Source organism: Gossypium hirsutum, chromosome A02, assembly GCF_007990345.1.
Source record: "Gossypium hirsutum isolate 1008001.06 chromosome A02, Gossypium_hirsutum_v2.1, whole genome shotgun sequence".
In the NCBI taxonomy this organism is placed as follows: domain Eukaryota; kingdom Viridiplantae; phylum Streptophyta; class Magnoliopsida; order Malvales; family Malvaceae; genus Gossypium; species Gossypium hirsutum.
Window position 1 is genome coordinate 10,190,878 of NC_053425.1, and position 25,378 is coordinate 10,216,255.

Consider the following 25,378-nt stretch of genomic DNA (forward strand, 5'->3'; position numbering starts at 1 on the left):
ACTCCAGGAGGAAATGGACATCTGATACCATGCTAAACTATAGCAAGAAATAGAAAAATAACAGAGATTTTATGAATCAAGAGGAATATATTGAGAAAATTATTTCTCTGTACAGTGGTTGTTAATGCTTTTATACATCATAGCAGAGCATGCTATCTACAAAGAACAAACCAACAGATTTAACTAACAGCTAACTAACAACTAACAGATTAACAGACTTTTTATTAAAAATTACTATGGAGGCCCCTGTACTAATGGTGCGTTTGGTTCGCTGTATTGGATTAGAGGTGTATTGGATTAGAGGTGTATTGGATTAAAGGTGTATTGGATTAGAGGTGTAATAGCAAATCAACTGTTTGGTTGAATGTAATGGAATAGAGGCGTAATAGTAATCTTGTGTTTGGTTGAATGTAATAGAGGTGTAATAGCATAATGGAAAAAACTAAAATGACTAGAATACCCTTAGCATAAATTTGTTTTGGTAAATGATTATTGTTATTGTTATTTAAATTATAATAAGATTATTATTATCAATAATAAATAATTTAATCATATTTAAACATAATTTTTATTAAATATATTTTAATTAAAATATATAATTTAATAAAATTCTTAATAATTAATATTCTTATATTAATTTACTGAAATCATAATATATGATACTGTAAAATATAAATTAACATAATTACTATTAAATATATTTTAATTAAAATATATAATTTAATAAAATTCTTAATATTAAATATTCTTATATGAATTTTCTAAAATCATAATATATAATACTATGAAATATAATTTAACATAATTATTATTAAATATAATTTAATAAAATATATATTTTCAATTACTTATTTAATATAAATTCAAATTAATGACGATTAATTATATTAGATATATATGATCTTGTACTAAAATTATTTTAAATTACCATATTATTTAATAATTGGAATACAGTTAATTTCTTACCAAATTATCTAAAAATTTTAAAAATTGTGTTTGGTAAAAATTTTAAAATAGCTGGCACAATAATTATGTTTTAAATTTTTTTTTACCGTACCATTCTAAAAAATTCAAATATTGTTTTCTTAAAAAATATTAAAGTGCGAAATTATCATCATACTATAGATAAATATTGAAATTTGTCACTGTACTTTATTTTTATTTATATTTGCCGTTATTTTTTAAAAAAATATGAGTAAATTTGTAACTTAATTTTTATGTTATTGAATTTTACCACTAAAATTTAAATTTTATTAATTTTTGCCACTAACTCTTATTTTTTAGTTAAACTCTTATTTTAAATTTATATTGAATTTTTATTTTTTTAAATTACAAATATCTTCATTTAACTTAACGAGTAAATATAATTCTTGACTTTCCTTTCTCATCATCTAAACAAAAGCACAATAAACAAATTGTCAAAAGAAACCCAAATCCAATAGTTGGGAGATTCAAAAGCTTTCTCCAATAATGTGTTTCTTCTATAAGAAACAATGCTTATAAGCAGCTTGTCAAAGCTCAAAATCTATTTAGTCCTATGTCATACATCCAATGTCATTTGAATACAAACAGATAACTGGCTTTAAATGGCAAAAGATATAACCTTAGGTGGACTCATTACAAGACTAGCAAGAATTTGACCAGTGATGTTAGAACACACATTCACAGATGCTAATTTGTATATATGCTCCCTCACATCAGCACCAAACCCAGTAACCTCCATGTAACCTCCCATTTTTCCACACTCTCCATAATACCCTGGAGACAGTAAAAGAGTTTATATTCTGTGTCAAAATTCCAAACTTTGTATAAGCTCATTCACATTCCGTAAATGAAATAATAGAAAAATGAAATTGCATGAACCTTTTTCATTTATAATATACTTTTCTGAAAGCATTTCATTGATACCTGTCCTGTTGGGTTGCCTGGATTTATTACAACCAAGGCCCTAATAGTGATGCCATTAGACTTGGCTTCCTGCAGTTGTTTCTTAAGCTCAGATACTTTCAAACCCCATCCTGTAGCTTCATCAAGATAGTAGGGAACTTGTAAAATCCAAAAGAAAGTTGTAATTACAACAACTGGCCGATCAAAAAATGGTTGGACGGTTAAAGGAAATCTCTATTGCCAATCATTTAGCAAGTTCTACCGGGAAAGACAGCTAAGAAGTAATCCTCAAGAAACATAACGCAACTTGATATAGGTCAGTTAAAGCTTGGTCAATGAAGCAAAAAGTGAGTACTTACTTCACTAACAGATAATTAAAGACAGCTTACAAATAACTAAATACTAAATAATGCTTTAAGTTATTATATGCTTGGAAACTAGATGCACTAACAGTAAAAACGTGACAGATAAAACAGTCACACAAAGCAAAGACAGCATTCTCTACATGTAAACTAGTGTATCCCTAATTCATAATAAAACCCAATGTAAAGTCAATCAATATCATATATCAAGGGAAATCAATCAAGCATACCCCAACAGATGCCAAAACATGAAGATCATGCTAAACATTAAGAATAACTCAATGCTGACTACCTTAGGACTTAAAACCATGCTAATTGGACTTATATTTCAACACTCAACATTGAAAACAAGGGCCCCTTCTTTCTCATTAAAAGATAGAAATGAAGTAAAATAAACACAGCATAACCATTTTCTCAAATGAAAAATCATACTCTTAAGGCATATAGAGGTCATTGCAATTAGGACTTCTTAATATTATCAATATCATATAAAATATTATCGTTCAGGTACATATACATCGTTCAGGTGCATATAGAGGTCATGCAAAAATAATATACATATAAAAGCCTAGATTGAATAATTAGGACCCATCCATCCCTGAAGAAATCATCAGTTTAAAGCTCAAACTCGAAATTTTAACATCCATCAAGGTCTCTCTTAACATTGCAGAATCTAAATTTAAGCTAACCAAATCTATTGCAAGCATTGTAGAACCCATATTTGTTGTAGCAAACGGTACGCAAAAAGGATTCATCTTCCTGTATGAGATCCTCAAAGCTTCAATCGCATCGTTGAAAACCTGTTCATTCCACAACAAGCAATGTATATGAATCGATGGATATAGAAAGAAAACTATATACCATGACACTTTCCTTCTTCTAGAAAAAGATTTTACCTTCATGCCACCCATTGCTGAACCAATCAAAACTCCGCATTTCGTTTTATCTAACTCCTCCATTACAGCTTCATTTACTCCCCCATCTTGCAAAGCTTTCTTTCCGGCAGTAAGAGAATAAAGCATGAATTTGTCCATCCTCTTGGAAAATTTTGGTGCGACCCATCCATCAGTTGAGAAAGATTTGATCTCTCCAGCAATCCTCTGGAGAGAAAACAGGAGCAGTAAGAACGAGCAGCAGTACAAACAAGAGCAAAACAAGAGATCCCAACCAAAGACAACTTACTTTCGGAAACTGAGCGCAGTCAAAAGTCTCGATTTCATTTATACCACTAACACCCTCGAGCAGGTTGTTATAGAAAACATCAAGCTCATGTCCAAGCGGAGTTACTACTCCCATCCCGGTCACAACCACTCGTCTTTGCACTAACAAGGCAGTAACCTTTACCTTTCGACAGAGCAATCGGTCGAAAGAGTGTCGAAACCCACTACTTGAGAGCAATCGAAAGAGTGTCGACTGGTTGAGAAGGCCAATCGAAAGAGTGACAGATAAGTTGCAAAGAAAAAGAAAAGAAGGGAGAAGGTAGAAGGAAATCAGTCGAAACTTGAGCAAATGGGCAGAAGGTAGAAGGAAGGAAGACAATAGGGAAGGCAATCGGGAGGGTAAAACAGAGAGCAAATCGACAGAAAGCAAATCGGCCAAAAAAGAAAAGAAATGAAATGGGGGGAGCAAGCTTGAAGGAACGGAAGAGGAACACAGGGGATCGGGGAGGGTAAAACAGGGAGGGTTTGCTGAAGTCGTTCCTAATCTGGGCAAAATGGGGGGAATAGAAATCGGTGATTTTCACCGATTAGGAAAGTAACCGATTACACCCGTATTACCAATACTTTAAACCAAACACGGGATAGAGAGGGATTAGGTGGAGTCCACCGATTAGGGGTGTATTGGCTTAGCCAATACACCAAACCAAACATGTTGTAAGAGTTTTATTGCATTTTGCCTCCTCTACTAAAAAAATGGACAAATTATCATCTATATACTAAATTAAAGAGCAAATTTATCCCTTTTTATTAAAAATTTCATCCATTTGTACTATTAAAAATTAGTGTGGTTGAGAAATAACCAGACTATGACATGTAACATGCCACATCACCTTTGGGAATGCAATGGTCTTACTATTACACCCAACACTTATTTGATTAATTAGGTTAGTTTTGATTAAGAGAAACAACTAAGAAATTAAACATAACACAAAAGTTGCTTTCAAATTTTCATTTTCGAAAGTTCTGATATATTGGAAATTATAAGCTTAGATTACAAATCTTAGAGAAATAAAAAGGATTTCCCTGCAAACTTCCCTATATATGGAAACCTTAAAAATACATAAGGAGAGGCATGGGACTAAGCCATGACTGCATTGCATCAAAGCAAATATTTATATGAAACTACACCAAGCAAATCATAAAACTTGAAACACATTGTTGGCATGCAAAGAGGCTGATCAGAAGCTGTGGAATTGATTATTTATTAATGGCCACCACCCATTCCTGGCGAAAGGGACACTTGTTTAGGTGGGTTCGGCAATGCCAATATAGCCAACAACGCACTGACAGCAGCCGCTATGGACCCCAGCACAAAAGCAGGCAAGTTGCCACCCCCGAATGCATCATCCAACGGTCCACTAATTACTGATACGAACATCTGCCATTTTCACATACAAAGTCAGTCTATACATATCATGCCAGAGTCTATACATATCATGCCATTAAATTTCACTTTATCAACTACCAACATACTGTCTACCATATTTTAAGTTAGAATATGAAGAAAGATGATAAAGCAAGTACCTGTGGGATAACTATAGACAAGTTTAGCACTCCTAGAGAAAGACCTGCCATTGAGAATCATCTTCATATGATTATAATTATCTTCGTATGATTATAGATTATTCAAACACAAAATAAAAGTTCCTGCAACTCACCTTGACCACCACCAGTACTAGAACAGTAGATGGATGCCAAAGCGAATGGAATACTGTATGTTACCTGCATAATAAAGCCAGAGTTGTCGTCATTGCTATTGTTCCAAAGACTTTTCAACTCATAAGTAATGATGGCTCAATTATTATAGTCTAGTTTCACTGTTTTGATGGCTCAAATTGCAGGAAATATTGCTGTCCTGTCAGGGTGAGAACTGAACGACTCTAACACATATTATGTTGCGTAACCAGTATAATATAATCTGTGGTAATTAGGATTAATTTGACGTATAATTTGACTGGAAAAGAAAACCTGTTTACTAAAGTTTCCTGCAAATTACTAAAAAGGGTCAAATCATTTACAGAAGCAGTCAATTTTCCAAGGCACAAAAGTCAAATCCTTGTTTTTTTAAAATTCAAATCACATGACATGTTGCTTTAATTATACATAGAAAACAAAAGAGAGAAAAGAAAGAGAATGGAACTAACCGCAAGTGGAATACCCAAGACACCGAATACAGCCAAAGCAGAGCCTGTAATGTTCAATGGAGGATGGGTGAGTGGGGACCCATGGTGTTGTCTCCAAGCCTCAGCCATCTTTGTGATCAACACCGTAGACGCCAAGCACGCACACAAGATGAAGTTGACGATTGCCCACAAGTTCTTGACTCCACCGATCAACCGCCCTGCAGGCTCTAACCCCAGTGAAGTCAACCCCAAGACGATGGAGTTAATCATCAACCCTAATGCACCAGCTCGAACCCCATCACCGTAAAGCTTAATTTTATGTGCATCTCCCTTGGCTTCCCCACCGTAAATCTCTTTGCCCATCCAGTCAGTGTCGAACAACAAGAATGGGAACCAAGCTATCCAATTGAGGCAAGTCACTAGCAGCAGGATCCACATTGGTTTCTTCAAGCTCTTGAAAGCTGCTATCATTTCACCTATGAAAGGAGTCGATTCTTTGCTCCCATCATCTTGGATTTGCTTGGTAAAGGGATCTTCCTTCACGGTTGTGACTGCGGTTACTGTTACTAACAAGAGGATCATGATGTCTATGGTGAAGCATGATTTGAGATTTGCACAGTACATGTCGCAGGCTGTGGTTTTGGTGAAAGGGAAGATCTTGTAAAGGTGGGAGTAAGAACCGGCGGCGTAACCCAACACGTTGCCGACCGCCATGAAAAACGAGAACCACCCGTTCGCGGTTCTCATCTTTTTGTGGTCATTAGCCGAGAGGTCCGCGAGGAGAGCTCGACACGGACCTTGCAACATGTTGTTAGCCACGTCGAGGATCCAAAACCCGACGACAAAGATGGCTACAGCTCTCGGTTTGGTCGTTCTCTTCAAGGAATCTCCCGCATGGTGGCCAATGTCTTTGGCGAAACCGATGAGGAAGACAGCTATGGAGACAGAGAGAGCTCCAATGACAATAAAGGGTCGGCGTCGGCCGAACCGAGAGGTGCAACGGTCACTGTTGTATCCCACGATGGGTTGAACCAGAAGGCCAGAAATGGGACCGCAAAGCCAAATGAAAGCAGCCCAAGCGTGGGGTACACCAAGGGTCTGGACGTAGGGTGTCAGGAGAGACAGCTGCAGAGCCCACCCAAACTGGATGCCGGCAGCAATGGATGCAACCGTGATGATTTTCCTAAGTGGACTTGGTGCCGGGTTGATATATCCGTTCTCCATGTTGATTGCCAATTCTTCACTCTTATCTGCAAAACAATGAATTCCTCAGCATTAAATAAAACATAAATCCTGTCTCTATCAGTTTGATTATGTCGGTGAGAGACATATAATTGGCTGTTTAATTAACTCAACTTGGACCATGTAACTATTGCACATGTATCCAGTTTTTTTTTTTTAACCCCAAAGGCAACGTATGCTAAAACATAAAAGCAAAAGTAGTTTAGTACTTCATCATACCTGTGCAAAACACATGAGCATGGAGTTTAATTATGATACATACACATGTGATACTCCCTTTGGAAACATAAAATGAATGGATGTAAATATGTAGGTAGAGAAGAGGGTCACGTAACACTTTCCAAGCGTGTGTGAAAAGTTAAAGGGTGAAGAAGGTGTTGAGAGATTATATGTTTGAATTCCACGTCGTAATGATTCGATATTGAGTAATAGAATAATGATTCTCAATATCCATTTGGGTCGGAACCTCTTTTATTTATTCTTTGACACGTCATGTTTATGCTAAAGTTTCATCTCCATACTATTTATATATTCTCTGCACCATCATTCTTGTTTTCATTTTCTATTCCTTTTTCCCTACAACTTAGAAATTTTTTCTATCAAAATTTGGAGCTTGACTTCTAGTGTAACCACACATTTTAAAATACACAAAAAAACAACTTTTTGCAAGAGTTTTAATTTTTTTTTTTAAATTAGCTTGTGATTAGGTGATAACACAATGACACCAAATAAATCATTTATGTGTATACCCGTGAGCCTAACCAAATTAATTTAAACTGTAAAATCAATTAATATTTTAAAACCAGGTGAAACATAGAGACAAAGATTTTTAGGTTCAAGTCAACTTGACCCACGTTGTTTATATGGATACTATTTTATTGCCCTCAATAAAATATGCACTCTTTTGTTTTTTAAATTAAAATATACTCTTTTATATATATAAAATAGTCAAAATTTCATCTCCTTTATTCCCTCCTAATCCCAAAGACAAATTGTTATTTTGGGTGCCAATTTTTGTGTGCACTTTGGTGGTTCAAAAAGGTGTATCACCATTCATTATAATATTTTAATTTCTAAATTAACAGTGTTAGTTAATGTTTTAATATTTGAAATTAAAGACATCTTAATAAAATTAGTATCATAATTATTTTTCTTAATAATTTATTATATTTATTTTTTTTATACAATAATACCTAGAACTACTCATAATTCCTTCCCAACCCATAAATAGAAAAATAGTGCGCTTCAACGCACTCAAATCCACGTCCCCTGTATTGACAAAAATACTTATGCCAATCAAACTAAGACTCAATCCGCAATATTATAATTATTTTATACTTATGAAATTGAATTTTTTTTTTATAATATCAATAGTTGGGATTCTAAATCAAATATAATATTAAATCCAATTGTTATTTTCGGTTCCAATAAATCCTCAAAAATAATATAATATGCTCTCACTACCAAAGTTTTCTTCTTCTTTTTTCAATTTTATTGAAAATAATATTTGTAGAACTTTCTAAAACAAATAGCTTAAGTTCTATTAAATCATTAATTTTATTAATTTAAAATATTAATTAAAAAATAAAAAGAACCCAAAAACCATAAATTTTATGTTTTAAACATTACTATCAAACTCTTCCTTTTTCAACTTAACTAAGAACTTTATTAAAAAAAGAAGAAAAAAAAGTATAGACATGAAACCGACTATATCATAAACAATAGTATCAAATCTTTCTTCACTTTTCTTTAAAGAAGAAAAAGAAAAAAAAACTTACCAGTTTTTTCTCAGTGAGAGAGCTTAACTCCAGTTGTTATTTTGCTTGAAAAACCCGCCACTATTCTATCCTCCAAGCTGCAAAAAAAGCTTAATTTTTTTTTTTAGGTTTTATGAGATAGAGAGTAAAAATAATAATAAGAACAAGAAGAAGAAGAAGAAGCCTAAGGGTTGCTACTAAGCTCTAGGCTTTCAACTGGGTTTGAGAATGCATGAAAGAAGGAATCAACATATCTATTTATATAGGCTTGGTTCCAGTATTATATGTTGTGTTATTCTTTTTAATCATGTTAGCTGACTTGATATTTATATTTGTTTGGTTGCTAAGAAAATATGCTTATTAGCTTAGATATTACCAAAATATCATTATGGGGGTATAACAAATTTAAAAAAAAAAAAGCAATAAAATTCTTCTGGTAAGAGATTCTCTTTCTTTCTTTTTTTTTTCTTTTTTACTTTTCTTTGATGTAAAAAAAGAAAGCCAAATGAAGAATATATACAATCTCATATTGCCAAAAAGGAAATTCACAAGTCTTACAAGCAAAAAAAAAAATTATAATGATAAAAGGAAATTATCACAATTAAATGTGTATATATATATAAGTAAAAAATTAGTATTTCTATTAAAAATTTCATTTATTTCTACAAATAAAAATTATGTCATTATCTGTTTATTCCATCAATCATGATAGTTTTTAGCAAGCCAAATGAATGAAATTTTTAACAAAAAAAAAGACTAATTTGTTCTTTGATTTAACATGGAGAGACTAATTTCTCATTTTGAGAGTAGAGAAAGTAAAATGTAATCTAACTCTTAAGACAAGGACCTCTATGGTAACTCTTAAGACATTGGGTTCTAACTAAATTTATAAGTATTTTTTTTGGAATCAGAAGACGAGTAAAATTAGATTCTGAACAAAGTCGACAAAATTCTACTAACATTATTTTCTCCATTCACAAAAGTTAAACTCGGAAATTTTAATCGGAGGCTCAACCAATGAGGTTTGAAAGAGAAAAGAGAAGGCAAAGATAAAGATGTAACAATTGCTTGGTTGTAATGGCTTTGTTTTTCTGCGGTTTTTGTCCTATGCTATCATCTTCTCTTTTTTTATATTCTGTTTTTTTTCCTTGTATTGAAATAAAATTGGCTGCTATATCTCACAAAGAAAATTTGGGTCCATACTGTAACAATGATAATAAGGATAAAGAATAAGGAATAATTGTTGATAGCATTTAATTTGGGATTGTAATTACCTAAGAGTTTTGGATAAATAAATGAAAGACAAATCAGCCATGTATGTCCCTAAGATCAGTCTCTCACCAATATTCATTGTTTGGGAATGTTTATGCCTTTCTTAGTGTGGTAGAGAAGGAATCTTGGTTTTTCTTTTTCAGTTGCATTTCCCTGTTTATTCATATTCGGTTGAGTGGCGGATAGAGGTTTTCATCCCATATCCAAATATGTGTTCAACATTATTTTTAAATAACAAAATAACATTCTCCTTTTTATGTCTGCAGTTATAGTTAATTCAACATTTAACCTATATCTAATCAACCAATATAACAAGTTGTAGACAAAGACCAAAAAACTTAAACCTTGCCTATCATTAGGCTTAACCATGACTTCATCCAGGGCGAAATCAGAAATTTATTTTAAAGAGATCGAAATTAAATTATATATATTTTTATGAGAATTAAAATGTAATTTCACAATTTTAATAGTTTAATCATTATAGTTCTTAAAAGATTAAATCAAATTTTCAACATTTTTAAAGATTAAAATATTATAAATTTTAAAGGGTCAAAATTAAATTTTACGTGGATGAAATGTTACTTTCTGATTTCAAAAAAAAATCATGTTCAAACCTACATTTTGGTAATGTTTGACAGTCTATTTTTTTATTATTAGTATATTATAAAATGAGAGAGATTCACTTACACTAGTATAAAATTATAGTTTGATACACTTGTAACTTTTTGTTTGATAAATTTTTCATGTTTCATTTGTGTAGGTAATACATGTTAAGTTTTGAGTAAACATTAACTATTTGTTTTGTTTAAAAATATTACCCGTTAAATATATAATAATAAATATAGTACTCTAAATCAATATAATAGAGATATTTGATTGATTCCAAAATTTAAATGTATCACGACTACAATTATGTTGACAAATTTAACTATGGAGTGTTCAAATATGAATTGTAAAAAAAAAAGTTATAGAATTGTGTAAAACTAAAGTAGTTCTACATTTTTTTGTATAATCACTAATGTCCTCACCCATTTTATGATCTAAACTAGCCTTGTTCAAGCAGGTGGTATTCAGGAAAAGGCCTCCAACAATGCTAACTCTAAGATTAAAACTTAATTCAATTGCTTGGGGGAAGAAGTCCACTTCCATTTCTTCTAACCACTTGTTGATAAAATAATTTTACATTAATACACGTGCATCCCTCCAACTATTTTTATTTCCTTAACAGCTATTTTTTTTCATTATTTATCGATCAATGAATTTTTTGAAAAAAACCTCAACATCAACAGATGTCGAGTTTCTGTTAGGGTTTAAGTCACTATGAAATCCATGCTCAAGAATCTAGTTCAAGTTGGGCAAGCTGCTTAGAGATTGGCATACACCTTGACACTCATTGATGTCTCGATCAATGACTACTTCACACTCATTGATGTCTCGAGATAATAGGATATTAGTCATTTGGGTAAAAAAAAAAAAGATAAATTATCTACCCTAAGCCATCCCATGTATTCTAGTACCACAAGAAATCATTCTCCTGGATCAACTAACCGGCGAGGATATATCAATAACGCATGTTCCGATCTAGAATATGTTCTCTATGTTCAAAACCTCAATTCCTATCCTAATGCTCTCTCCCATGAAATGAGTAAGTATTTCTTACTCCTGTGAGATGGTTTGAACATGCCAAACTGTCACAAACATATAGTCATTTTGTTGTCACTCGAAAATGTGAAAGCTTTTAACTAGTGTATATGCCCTCCCCAAGACGAATGTGTCCTTGTATATTGCCTCTAGTACTACTACTTGAATCTTATCAACCAGGTACAATGTACACATAAACTACAAATAATTATAATAAATAAAAATATAAGTTTACTATAATAATCACTTCATTAAATACAAATATACATGGAACTTAACTTTTTGCTTGCATAATTATTAATATCAATAAATATTAGTAAGCTCCAAATGAAAAGGGGTGTGAATTTGAAATCTGTTAATATATATGTTAAATTTAAGGCACATTATAAATATTTGTAATTTAATACATTTAAAATATTAAATATATAATAAATTTAAAAAAATTAAATATAATTATCTTTTTACTTTTTTGCTAGTGCAAAAGTAGATATATGGGAAGGGGCCAACACTATAAACGACATTCACATCGTCGCTTATGCTTGCAAAAAGAGACAATAATTGTTTAATTCATCCATCGTAAATGTGATGTGCTAGAAAGTGCCCCATTTACGAATGCTAATATCACAAACCCTAAAAGTATGTGCGAACAAGATTGAGGTCTTGAAATAGAGGCAAATACAAGCAGTGGGCGAGATTGCCTAACTTATTTAGCATCAACATTCCTCTAACAATGTATGGTACGTAGGATTCGACATACTGATCAAACTCGTCATTGGTCGCATTGTTTTTTTGGTGGCATATCTAATAATGTTTTCAGCCCTAGGAACTTGACTGAACACCCATTGACTTCATCCTCATTCTCCGGATATGCATGAGCCAGCTTATATTTCATCACAAAACATGAATGAAGAGCGACTCCTTACAACCACTTCTTCAATTGAAAGGCTAATGATTAAGGCTATATCTCCAAGATAAGAGCCACTTCACCGTAAGGAAAATGAAAGGAACGGGTCTTTGGTCTCCACCATTCCACTAAAGATCCAAAGATATGGGAAGTGGGGTAGTTTGGATGCATTTTAAAAACCAGTTACATTTAACCATGCTTCTAAGTTGATGTATTCCTCAATCGATATGAAATATTTGAGATTTCTTCGGATCCGAATTCATTCCTCATGCTAATAAATAAAACAAAAAATCAGTACTTATTTATTACAATACTAAAATTTAAAAATAACAAATAAATATTAAAATTGATACGAAGCTAAAAAAATTACCTTTTCCCTTAATAGAGTCATCTTAGGATATAAAAAATATGAATTTAGAGAAAAATATATAGATTTAGGGTTTACATTACGAATTTAGGGCTCAAGAACTTGACATCTTTAGGAGTAACTTTTTGGTTCTACTAAAAAGTTGAAGGGGAGGGAGTATCTATAGGCTCGGTAAAAAATTGGGTAAAGGGATCTGTCAAGTTCCATTAAGATTTCAATGTAGCGTTAGTTAGAGTTAGGTTTTAAACAGTAAAAAAATAATTTGACACTCATAATTATCGAGATTTTTTTATTGATAAAAATCCAAATGAATCTCAACATCTTTAGAGGATTAAAGTGATACATATATTCAGAGAATGTAACCGAGTTGTTGATGGTTTAATAATAATGGCATTTGCAAGGCCTCTGGATATGTATAGATATACACAATCTCCGGATGAAATCCTTCAAAAGCTACATGACGATTGTTAAGAAATGACTTCACCTTGTCTAGTCTAATTATAGTTTTATCCTTATTAATGCACCAAAAAAAAATCCTGCTATACTTAATTATCCTTTACTGTAATTTCCAAGAATACTGGGGCATGAATTTCGCGGGGAAACCTATTAGAAACTCAACATGAGTTTATAAGTTAAAATATTTTTAATGAATTTGGATTATACCAATTAAATTTAATAAAAAAATTATCCAAATTTTAATGGGATAAATGAAATTAAAAATTTTATTACACACTTATATATTAAAATACAGATATTATTTTAAAAATAATATACAATAAATAATAAAAAATACATCACCAGTAACCGATATTTATATCATACTAAACATCCAACCTAACCTGATTTAGTCCATTCTTTCCCCTATTTATTGTCATTTTGTGTGAGAGGCACATATAAGAGTAGGTCAAAAATAAAAGGAGTTTTAGAAGACACGGGAAACAAGGTTTGTGAACCAAGCATGCTAGCCATGGCCATTGGCAATTGGCAATTTTGCAAATGGCAAATGGACTGTTGACCAACCATTTGCTATAAACTCCCAAGACAACAAGCTTTAACCCCAAAATACTTCAAAACCTACCATGCTTTGACTCTCAATCGCCATTTCACTTTCAAATTATTCCCCCACCCATTTTCCTTCAATAAAGCCTTTTTTTTTCCATCGTATTCCACCTCGAAAAAGTGCCCCATTTTTTAAGTTCCTGAACAAAAAGCAAATGATCAGATGCCATCTGCTTAGTTCCATCTCTATGAAAAAACTGAAATAAAAGAAAAAATAAAATTCTCGTCTGACATGATTATCTAAGTGACTTGAAGCATCTTTTTATCTCTTCTTCTTTTTTTTTTCTCCAATTGTTTATTTAATGATATGATTGGAGCATCTGTTTATGGCTAGTTGCCGGTTCTAACATCACTTTCCTTTTAACAATATTGCTCCACTTTCGGAATTTTATTTGGCCTGTGCAGTAGTTGTTCAGATCAGATTGCTGGCCGGTTCTCTCAGCATGTTGGCATTTCAATTGTGACCACGGAATAACTAAAAGAGTTATAGAATTTAGAGCCCCTTTCCTTGCTTCTTAAGATATATATCCAATTTGGTACATACCCTTTCATCCATTTTATATGATTCCATATTTTTAACAACTGTTTTTATGCCTTTTAGAGTTCCCAAATCTGTTAGTTGACTTTAATGTTAGGACCAACTCTTTGTGATCATAAACCTACTAACATGTTTATCTCTAGGTAATTTAGTTGTGGTTTTTGAGGATGAGATCATGTCCACTATTTTCTCTCTCTTTTATCCCTAATAATGTTAAGAAAAATCAAATATTTAAAATGTCATTAAATTACGAAATTCATATTTATGAATGGTAATTAAATTTGTACAGTATAACGATGAAATATTAAAAAAAATTAAGGAAATCAAGTGGTTTTTCCTTCAAATTTAAAGGTACCTTTAACGGAGTTTAGATAAAAATATTAAATTCCAAACTCAAATTTAAATAAAATTAATGACTTGTTTTAGATAAAAACATCTTGTGTCTTTTTTTTCTCTAAATTTGAATGTCCCTTTGATAACTCATTCAACGGTTAGCTATATAAAAATTTGAGAAAGATCGATTTCTTCTAGATGACATCGATCTCTATTAAGAGGAATCATTGTTTTTTTAAAGAAAAAAAATTCTTTTAAATTTTGTGAGGGGACTGAATAATATCAATGGTCCATAAATGAAAATAATTTGATCTAACTTTTATATGTTCTTTTGTTTTATGACAAAGATGGTATTCTCTTTTTTTTTTTCTTAATACAATGCTTAAATTACTTATGACTCTTCAAATTTCGAATTCATTAAATTAGAGAATATTATGTACTTAAGCACGTTCAAACCCACGACTTTAATCTTGATCTAACTTTTATAAAGGATGTTCTTGATTAAATGATAGAGATGATACTCTATTCTCTTTTCCTTTGATATGATGTCTTAATTGCCCATAAACTTTTCAAACCTTAAATTAACTAAATTAGAGGATATTGTGTGTTTAAGCACTCTCGAACGACCGTCTTTGATCTAATTTTTATAAGGGATGTTCTCGGTTACATTGCAAGAAAGGTATTTGTTGGTGAAACAGATCGTAACAATCGGTTGCAACTCACTTTACCAACTAAGGGTAAAGACTTTTTTTTTGGCATCTTTCTTATTTTTGTGCAATTGTTTAAGTGATCTTGTGCAGCAATATTGTGGTATAAGTGAAGAAAATATTTTATCAAGGAAACTCGAAGGAAACCTAACGTGGTTACCTTTACACATTTAAAGAGATAAGCGATCAAGTGGTTTAATAGATAAATGTCTTTTTTATTATTTTATTCTATATGAAGTGGATTAATTTGGAGGAATTCCTAGCTAGAGGCCTATTCTCATCACATTGGCTTGATTCATGAAGATCAAAGTGCCTATATATTGAAGAATATACTTACGGTTTTAAATGTGAAAATTACGAGAACTCAATCTATTCTAGATGACATCAAGCTCTATTAAGAGGAATCATTTTTTAATGAAAGAAAAAAAAAACTCTTTCAATTTTTTTTAAGGGGATTGAAATAACATCAATGGACCATAAATGAAACTTTTATATGTTCTTTGTTTAGTGACAAAGATGGTATTCCTTTTTTTTTCCATTATTCAATGCTTAAATTACTTATGAATCTTTAATTTCCAAATAAATTAAATTGGAAAATCTTATGTGCTTAGGCACGTTCAAACCCACGACCTTGATCTAACTTTTATAAGGGATTTTCTTAGTTAAATGATAGAAATGGCATTCATTTTTTTTCATTGATATGGTGTTTAAACCGCAATAAACTTTTCAAACCTCAAATTAACTAAATTGGGTGATATTTTGTGTTTAAGCCCTCCAAAACATGTGGATTTGATCTAATTTTTAAAGGGATGTTATTGGTTTGTAACACCCTTTACCCGACCCAATCGCCAAGTTCGGGTATCGAATGCCACAACAATTCAAAAAATTTAACACATATCTATTCTAACCTGAATACATCCTTGGATGACTTATGCCTTCAAATTACTCCCTGAAATTTATACACACATCATATTAGTTCTAGTTTTTACACTCTAACATTTTTAATGATCTAACAATTATTTACAATTTACAATTTGACTCCATTTAGACTCAGTCAATTCCAACCTTGAGGAGTGGCCTTTATGGGTGGCCCTCTATATACATTTACAACTACTATGCATCACCTAATTCCAGCAGAGTCTGGCTTAGTCCTTCTTGATTTTCGAGTCTTTATCTAACCTGCATTCAAGTAGTAATTTTATAAGTTCGGAAGAACTTAGTGAGATCTGCATATAAAATTTATGTAAGACTACATAAAGTTTAAGAAAATTTAGATTTCTGGCTCAAAATTAAACTTTCTAAATTTCATAAGAGGATTTGCGAATTTAGTTGGCAAGGCCAATGCCTTATGCACTTTGAGTCGTTTATTGGCAAATATAGACCCTGGCCATGTTCTCTCATGGGTCTCAACTCATTTACCTTTATTCCACATCCCTGATACTAATTTTCATTACTTCTGACTGGCGACACGTGGTGTTTACCCAATAATTTATGAAATTGCGAGTTCTTACTAGAATACTATCTCTTCCTAATATCCTCTTTTCCTTAGAGAACTAGTGTCCACAAGGCAACCCCATAGTACCCGCTCTTTCATCCCATTCCTTAAAGAGGCTTCATTACTCCTGTGGTTTTTTGACGTACGATCTCCTACTCAGGTATTTTATAAAGGTTTCTACCTTTGGTAGATCAACAAGATTTTCACCGTTTTTCATAGTCTTAACGAATCTTCACTTTTTCCATTATTCTCTTCAGCCTTGAGCAGGCATTTCCTCCCACGAATACTCTTATTCGCCTACCCAATCTTTTGACTACCTCTTTGTTGACTTACAATTTAAGATTGTATCCTATTATAACCTATTTCGTATTTTCTTAAGTAATATAGGTTACGCGATTTACCCGGTGGACTCTTTTCAATGTACATTACTTTTGCCTCTTTATCTAAGGAATCTCTTCCTCCTTTCACCCTAACTGGACTCACCCTAAAACTCCAATTTGATTTAGTTTCAAGCCCTAAACTCCCTACTTAGTTTGGGCTATTGTTATTGGTTTTTTTTGTTATTTGCATTTACTTTCTTTTGTGTGTTGTCTGTTATTCTGTGCAGGCCACCCACTCGAAAATTACATTACAACTTCGAGCGTTAAACTAAAGGTGGACAACCTAACAATACCATCACGAACGATCATGCTATTAGAGAAATTCAGTAACCTTCTAATTTTTAGTATTGGGTTACACATTGAGGACAATGTGTAATTTAAGAGTGGAGGTGCACATTATTTTATTTTGCTTTGTTTTTATGTGTGTTTTGCACTTTTTCGGCTTTTACACTATTTTTCAAAAATTCTAAAAATATTTTTCTTTTATTTATTTGATTTTTGTTCTTGTTTCATGGTACTTGAACATGAATTGATTGACATTAGTGGATTCTGGTATGATATTGTAGATTAAGTTCTTTGAATTTATAAATTTAATCGATGCTTGATGAATTTTATGTTTTGTGAATAAATTTTTTAGTTCAATTAGTTACATTATATAATAATATAGAGGTAGTTGAATTTTTTTTTTGTTTTATCCAAATGATCAATAAGAATGAAGATAGGAATATACATGCATGTTCTAGAAATTGACATTATTCATTGAGATAAGTAGAAACATGTTCCGGTTTGGTATTCGTTGAAATGTTAATGGATGACATAAGGCATTGTTTGTGCAGCCTAAGCCTAAATAACTAACCTTAGATGATACATTATCCCTAGTTCCCAAATTTGAGCCTTAATTGCCATTTCATGATGATCCTTTATGTTTGAAACCTTGAGAAGAAATTGAGTTCGAAACTCAACCCCTCACAGTCCCTAAACTTTGTATTACACTACCGAATAGACGTCCAACCATGGACATCAAGGGTTAAGTAGGAACATTGCGAAGGTTGCTTACAAAATTTACTTGAGTGACTAGTGAAAAGAGATTGATTTAGCTCGTAATTGATTCTTACTAAAAATTGTGCATAAAAAGAAAGAAAAATATAAAAGAAGGAAAATATAGTGAGGATCAAAAGCGTCGTAAGAGAAAAGAACAAATGAATGAAAAATATGTTCAAAATAGGAAAAAAGAAAAAAGCATAACATTAACGTCTCAAAATCATAGTGTAGAAAAACGAGCTAAAATCGACCCATCTCTTCCACATTATTAGAAAGATAAGGAAGGTGAAAGAATGAGAAATAAGAGGGTAAGATCAAACTATCACATTTGGGGGGAATTGGGAATAATGACGTGTGTTATATTGTTCATAGTGCTTAAACGGTTTTGAACTTACCTTTTGTTAAATCTGCACAAACCTAAGCCTCAGAACATTACAATCCACTAAGCCCTATCTGACCTTAGTGTCTTCGTGTATATACCAAAAATTTTAGAAACTTATTATAAATGAATAAGTCGATTTCTTTCGTATATAGATACATCATATCTTCATGTCTTATTGTGATGAAATAATGTGTAAAATTTGATTTTCATAAGCTACCTCTTCATGTCTTCATGTCTTATTGTGAGGGAATAATCTGTAGTTTTTTTAACTAAGACGATTTGCTCTCAAAGCTATGAGTTTGCAATACATCAATTTTGAGTTGTACCATAAAAGGACTTGATACATAGTACGTGCCACTTTCACCAATTGTCAAATAAATTCATTGTTCAAGGGTTGTCGTCTTTTTGCATGTTTTGTGTGTTTGCTTGAGGACAAGCAAACACTTAAGTGTGGGGGAGTTTGATCTGTAGTAATTTGACGTATCAAATTACGCTCCTCATTACACTTAACAAGCTTGTTTCCGAAGAATTTATATGTTTTTATTATGTTTTTACTTAGTTTTTCTATTTAAATTTAATAAATGAATATTATGTTTTTAACAATTTTAAGGCCAGAAATGGCCAAATGCATCATCGAGGACTAATGGTTGGTTGAGTGTTGTAGGAAGTCACCGGAGGCCTAAACATAAGCAAAAACATCGCCTAGAAGAGGGGTATTGCGATATCGAAGCTTGGAAGTCGTGATACCCTAAACAGTGCTTAATTGAAGAGGATCGAGGCTCTTCATAGTGTTATCGCAATATCCAAGCATGGGTATCGTGATATGGGTATCATGATACTGCTACCTAACGTAGAGAAAAATGACTATCGAGGTAGTTTTTTTCCAGCACCAATCAAAATACAATGTTCAAGAGCATTTTGGTCACTAAAACTTGGGTTGCAATCAACTTTAAAAAGCCAAAAATTAGCTAAAGAAAGGGAGGTTGTAGTTTAGGTTAAAAAGCTGTTTAGTTTTAGGGTTTCCTTTATCTTTCAGTTTAGGTTTAGGGTAGTTTTGTTTTCCATAACTTAGGGTTCACTTTTCCTATACATTTTCTTGTTCTTCTTAGTATTAATGGTAGTTAGTTAGTTTAGTCATTACTATAGCTAGGTTTATTTACATGTTTAATACTTTAAACTTGCTTCTAATCACATTTGAACCTTTAGTTTAATGTTATTTTTAATTTTTTTCTTTTCATCTGTTAAAGCTCTCATCTTTAGTGTTCTTATTTCTTTATCTTTGTGTTAGTTGCTTTTCATTTAAGTTTATGAAGTTAAAAATCAAAGATTCCATCTTTTTGTTCAAGTTTATGTTAATTGCTTCCATAGTTGCTTCTTTCATGTTTGTTAGCTTTAATATGGTAATGCGCAGCTAAACCTAAGGTGGTTGGTTAATGGAAATGTTGTTTGTTTAGTTTTTAGGTTTGGTGACTACATAGCAGAATTGAACTAAATCAAATAAACTTCAAAACTTAGGATTGATGCTCTTAAGGGAAAGTCAAGATAAGTGAGACCAAGAGATAATCTATTGGGCACCAATTCATTAGTCTCGGGTTAGTTGGATGAGGTCGACAGATAAACCAAACTAATTTGTCTAAGTTGGTAAAGTTGAGACTGAAAGGTAAAATAGAGCCAATTAAGGAGTGTTAATGATTTAGATCCCTAATTTCAGGGTTAATTAATAAAATGGAAATCAACCAACCAATGTCTGTTATTGTATTTGGTAGTTTTAAATTTTTCTTTATTTACAATTTAGTCCTTCTCTGTTGTAGAAATTAGTTAGTTTAATTCAACTTCAATTTATGCTCTACCATAATATAAAAATGAGTGAGTAGCTAGTTAGACTCCTTTCTTGCATGCATTCTTGAATGGAAATCATTAAACCACTGACTCTATTGGGTTCGATCCTTAGAATACTCTAGTGTTCAATTGTAACACTACAAATATTACAACTGACCTGTCACACTTGCAGTAAGCCACGGTATTTTATTTTAGTTCCCAGAGTGTTTATTTTAGTTCCCGGTCCAAAAAATATTCCCCGAGGACAGACTCATTTTCTAAACAGGCCTTATTTTTTAATCCAAACCCACTTTTAGGACTTATAATTTTTTTCAAATTCTCTCAGTTTTCGGGTAGACCTTTAAGCCTAGGCGAATGACCTTGCCCATGATTAGGTCTGAATATAATATATATGTTATAATCGAATAATTCTCTCCTCTAAACATAATAGAAGAGCCAAAACATGCATTAAGTATTTTTTATATAATATCTAAACTATTTATAAACCTTTAAGCCCCATACTATCTAAAATAAAAGACTTTACTTAATTACGTTCAAACTCATAAATTCTAAATTACTGTAATAATAACGATATTAACTAAATTAAAATTAAATAGAGTGATAGAAAAGAAATTAACAAAATTCTTTGATCACTATTCCATGAAATAGAAGATATTGGGTTTGATTCTTTAATTCACGCTATATGTAATTAATATAAGTTGATATGTCATAAAAATAAAAATGTTTTAAAAACAATCGAAAAGAAAGATGACTTTGATTATAGAATTGAAGGATAAATGCTGCTTTATCTAGTATTGATGATCACAAATCAAAAGTTAAGATCATGATTAGATCATTAATTAAGCAAATTCCCACGATGTATTATTATTTTCCCAAGATTCTTAAATAAAAATATATATCTACAACTTGACTTCAAAACAAAAATCAATGTGAAAACGGAACTCACATGCCCAAGAAAAAACACACCCTAAATGATGAGCCGACAAAAAAGGTTATGTAGGGCTCAACAAACCAACTGACACAACAATCAACTCATTTCTCACTCGTATAATTATTTTTATTCATATTTGTCAAAAGCTAGACTTCCACTTCTCCACCAATTTTGAGCAATGACTCGGTCATCAGTAACACAATAATACCAATTTTGAACAAATTCTCAACATGGATAATCTATATATTAAATTTTTACAATAATAAAATTACAGTTTTATTATTTTAATAATTTATATTTTTATAATTTTTAAAAAAATTTATTAATTTTAAAGGGTCAAAATATAATTTTATCATTATTAATTTAAAATTTTATAAATTATAAAAGCCTAAATTGAAAGTTTACCATTTTAGAAGAGGCCATAGTTCCCTAAGTCTCTTAGTGGCTCCGCCACTGCTCACAAAATATGAATACTTTATATTAAAAATATTATTAGTGAAGTGAAAAGAATTTTTATAACAATTTATAGATTTTGTATTTGATTCTCGAATAATATTTTATTTAAAAATTATATAAATATATCTAAAGATGAAAATCCTCTTATAATAATATTATTAATTATTTTTTAAAATAAAAATATTTTAATAATTTCAAAATTAAATTAATGTCAAATTGAGTCGTACCATCAATTAAGTCTGCCATTATATATAGTATAGATAAGATTATGGCATTGTTTAACATCAACTTTTGAAAGTACTTTTAGGATAATAAGTGATGCGAAGGAGACAATATTTTAAGTTAAAGTGTTTCTAAAAAAATGTTTAGTTTTTGCGTTTAAAAGATAATAATTTCTAGAATCAAATCACGTTTTCAATTCTTATTTATAATCTAATATATTTTATAAAATATTTATATGAGATATATAATTATTTCCTTATTAAAAACTGTTTTGAATATGTAACATTATGTATTTGAATTTGTAATGGCTATATGATTATATTTTAATATTTAAAATATAATTTATATTTTCAAATTAAATTTTATTAACAATTAATATTAATAGATATTTTATATATCAAATTATTAATAATGAACTACAATAAATTATATATATATTTCTATTGAAATATCATAATATTAATGAATTTAAACATTATTTAAATGTACTTTTTACTTTATAATATCATTTCTAAAATAAATATTTTATTTTTTAAAAACATTTTTTACTGTAATACTAAATAATTAAATGTTAAATTAAAATTTTCAAATGCAATGTTGAACTAACTATAAAATTAAATGTTATCAAATATCTAAAAGAAACTTCTCTCTAAAAAAAAGAGTTTAGTTTAATGTAAGATTACTCCCAGTAATAAGATTATTGTAATGTAATATTATTTAGTATATTATCTTATATATTAGATTATTATATTTAATTTATTCGATTAGAATATAAGATTATTTAAAATCACATTTACAAGTTTATCCGATGAAAAGAATTTATTAATCTATACTGAAAGTGAAAACAAATATAAAAAATTATGACAATAATGTACAAGATGTTCAATTTTTTCAACTAATAAATCATTAAAAATGAAAAACAATCACTTATAATAATTAATTAATTAAAAATTAAGGTAATATAATAATAAAAAGTGTGATAGGACAAAAAAAAAGTAAACTTTCTCTATTAAAAATAATAACATTAATAATAGAGATATTAAATTTCGGAAAACAATTTATGAGCCAAAATTTTTTAATTAAATTAAAAATATTTAAGAAATTTTCAATGGAAACAACTTAATTTGCGAAATGTTTATTAAAAAAAATATTATTGATTAACAGATATCAAATTAATTCAAAATTATATCTATAAACATGACCAATAATAGGGTTAATTGCACCAAATATACTTAAATTATGGGTCAAATTCTAAATTGATCCTAAACTTCAAAATATTCTCATTAAATCCTTAAATCGTTAGTATCGTTTCAATATGGTTCTTCTGCCAGCCATTTCACTAACTTTTTCATTATTAAATGTCAAATTTGTAACACTTATATGTTTTTCATACTTCTCTTTTATATACAATAATTGAAATCATTTTTAGATTTATACTTAATAAAAATACTATTTAATTGTGAATTTTTTTAAAAACAATTTTTCCTTTTTTTTCTTTTATACCAATAAATACATAAAATAAAAAATATATACTATAAAATAAATTAATATTTAAATAAAAATAATTTGTAGAAATATTGAACTAAATTATATTTTATATTTTAATAATATTTTTTATTCTTCTTAATTCCCATTCCTCTTTCTTTCTTTATTCTTTTTTTTTCATTTTTTTCATATTTAAACTACAAGAAAATAAATAAATAAATTTTATTCGCTCATAAAAATAGTTATAAGAAATATTTTATTTTTCTTTCATATATTTCATATTTTTTTATGTTTATCAATAAATAAAAAGTGTTGATAATAATTTATATTAGTTAGTATAAATTTTATTTGCACTAATTTAATCATAAAAAAGTTAATATGTAGTTTACCCCTAAATTTTATTTAGACCTAATTAGTACTTAAATTTTGTATTTGTCACCCAAGTTGGTACCTCCACATTAACATTGTTAGTTTGTGATGATGTGACATTGTTAACCAATTCGTTAGTAACACGTGACCTCTTAGTATGACACGTGACAAACACAAATTAAAACTAACAAAACTTTAAAAAATATATAAATTAATAAATAAAAGTATACTTTTTTCACATCAATAATAAACTTGAACAATTTAGTTGTCCATATACATTTGAATCTAGACAATCATTTGTCTTGATTCATTCCAGATGTATTTTTAATAAGTTTATATGTTTTTAATTTTTTTTATAAAATATTGCGTTATTTATATTATTATTTTGAGATTAAAAACATACAAAATATTTTTTAAAATATAAATTATAAAAAAATAAAAAAATTTACATCAAGAATGAACCAAGACTAGTGGTTATCCATATTCAAATGAATCTGGACACTATTATGTCCACATTCATTATAGAATGCTTTTTAGTTCTTATATATATTTGTAATTTTATAAATTTTTTATTTCTTTTATATATTTATATATTCTATAAATTTATATTTTTTTTAATTTATATATTATATATTTTTCAAAATAGTATACATTTTTATATATTGCTAATTGTATTTATTTTTATACTTTTATAAATTTATATTTAATATATTTTAAAATAATAATAACCTTATAACTAATATTTTATAAAAAAATTTAAAACATGTATAAACTTACTAAAAATACCTCTAGAATGAATCTAGGCAAAAAGATGTCTAGATTCAGATATATTTGGATAAATATTTGTGCAAGTTCATTCTAGATGTGAGCAAAAATTATACTTTTATTTATTATTTATCTATTTTTAAAGATGTTTTATTTTTTTCAATTTATGTTTGCCACATAGCATACTGATAGGCTTCCATGTGTTACCATCGAATTGGCTATCAATGCCATATCAGCATAAACTAACAGTTTTAGTACAAATGTATCAACTTGGGTGACAGATTATAAGTTCAGATACTAACTAGATCCAAAAAAACAAGTACCATCTAAATACTTTTGGACAAGTTTCAAAACAAATTATATATTAACCCTAAAAATAAAAATATAATTATTTAAGTATATGCATAACAATTTTATATTTCAAAAATAATATTTTTTTACAGAATTATTTTAATAATAAAAATAAAAGAAAGAAAACATTAATTTTATAAAACTAATATAAATAAATTAATTTATAAAACAAGGAGGAATGCAAAACTTTTTTAAGGAATCAAAATTGAATATTAAAAACTTTTTAATATGTTTGTCCAAATCACAATTT

At 29.8% G+C, this 25,378-nt stretch overlaps 1 protein-coding gene and 1 long non-coding RNA gene across 2 annotated transcripts; both read right to left on the bottom strand.

Annotated features, from left to right (window-relative positions):
• Nucleotides 1–1,420: 1,420 nt before the first annotated feature.
• On the bottom strand, nt 1,421–3,444 carry LOC107951578 (uncharacterized). The gene is made up of 3 exons (XR_005911830.1): nt 3,146–3,444; nt 1,909–3,049; nt 1,421–1,758 (listed from the first exon to the last, which is right to left on the bottom strand). It is a non-coding gene; the product is annotated as an uncharacterized lncRNA (long non-coding RNA).
• Nucleotides 3,445–4,403: 959 nt separating this feature from the next.
• Nucleotides 4,404–7,283, bottom strand: LOC107951579 (sucrose transport protein SUC2). Its single transcript, XM_016886675.2, has 5 exons — nt 7,054–7,283; nt 5,614–6,842; nt 5,128–5,191; nt 4,994–5,037; nt 4,404–4,847 (listed from the first exon to the last, which is right to left on the bottom strand). Exons 2-5 carry the CDS (start codon nt 6,814–6,816, stop codon nt 4,674–4,676), a joined length of 1,485 nt encoding a protein of 494 aa, XP_016742164.1. The 5' UTR covers nt 6,817–6,842; nt 7,054–7,283; the 3' UTR covers nt 4,404–4,673.
• Nucleotides 7,284–25,378: the final 18,095 nt, after the last annotated feature.

Excerpts from the sequence above, each read along its gene's own strand:
- LOC107951579 (XM_016886675.2), bottom strand. The coding sequence starts at position 6,816 with ATGGAGAACGGATATATCAACCCGGCACCAAGTCCACTTAGGAAAATC. Across the intron at positions 5,192-5,613 it reads TCTTGGGTATTCCACTTGCG|GTAACATACAGTATTCCATT; the intron begins GTTAGTTCCATT and ends TTTATTATGCAG. Across the intron at positions 4,848-4,993 it reads TGTCTATAGTTATCCCACAG|ATGTTCGTATCAGTAATTAG; the intron begins GTACTTGCTTTA and ends TGAAAATGGCAG.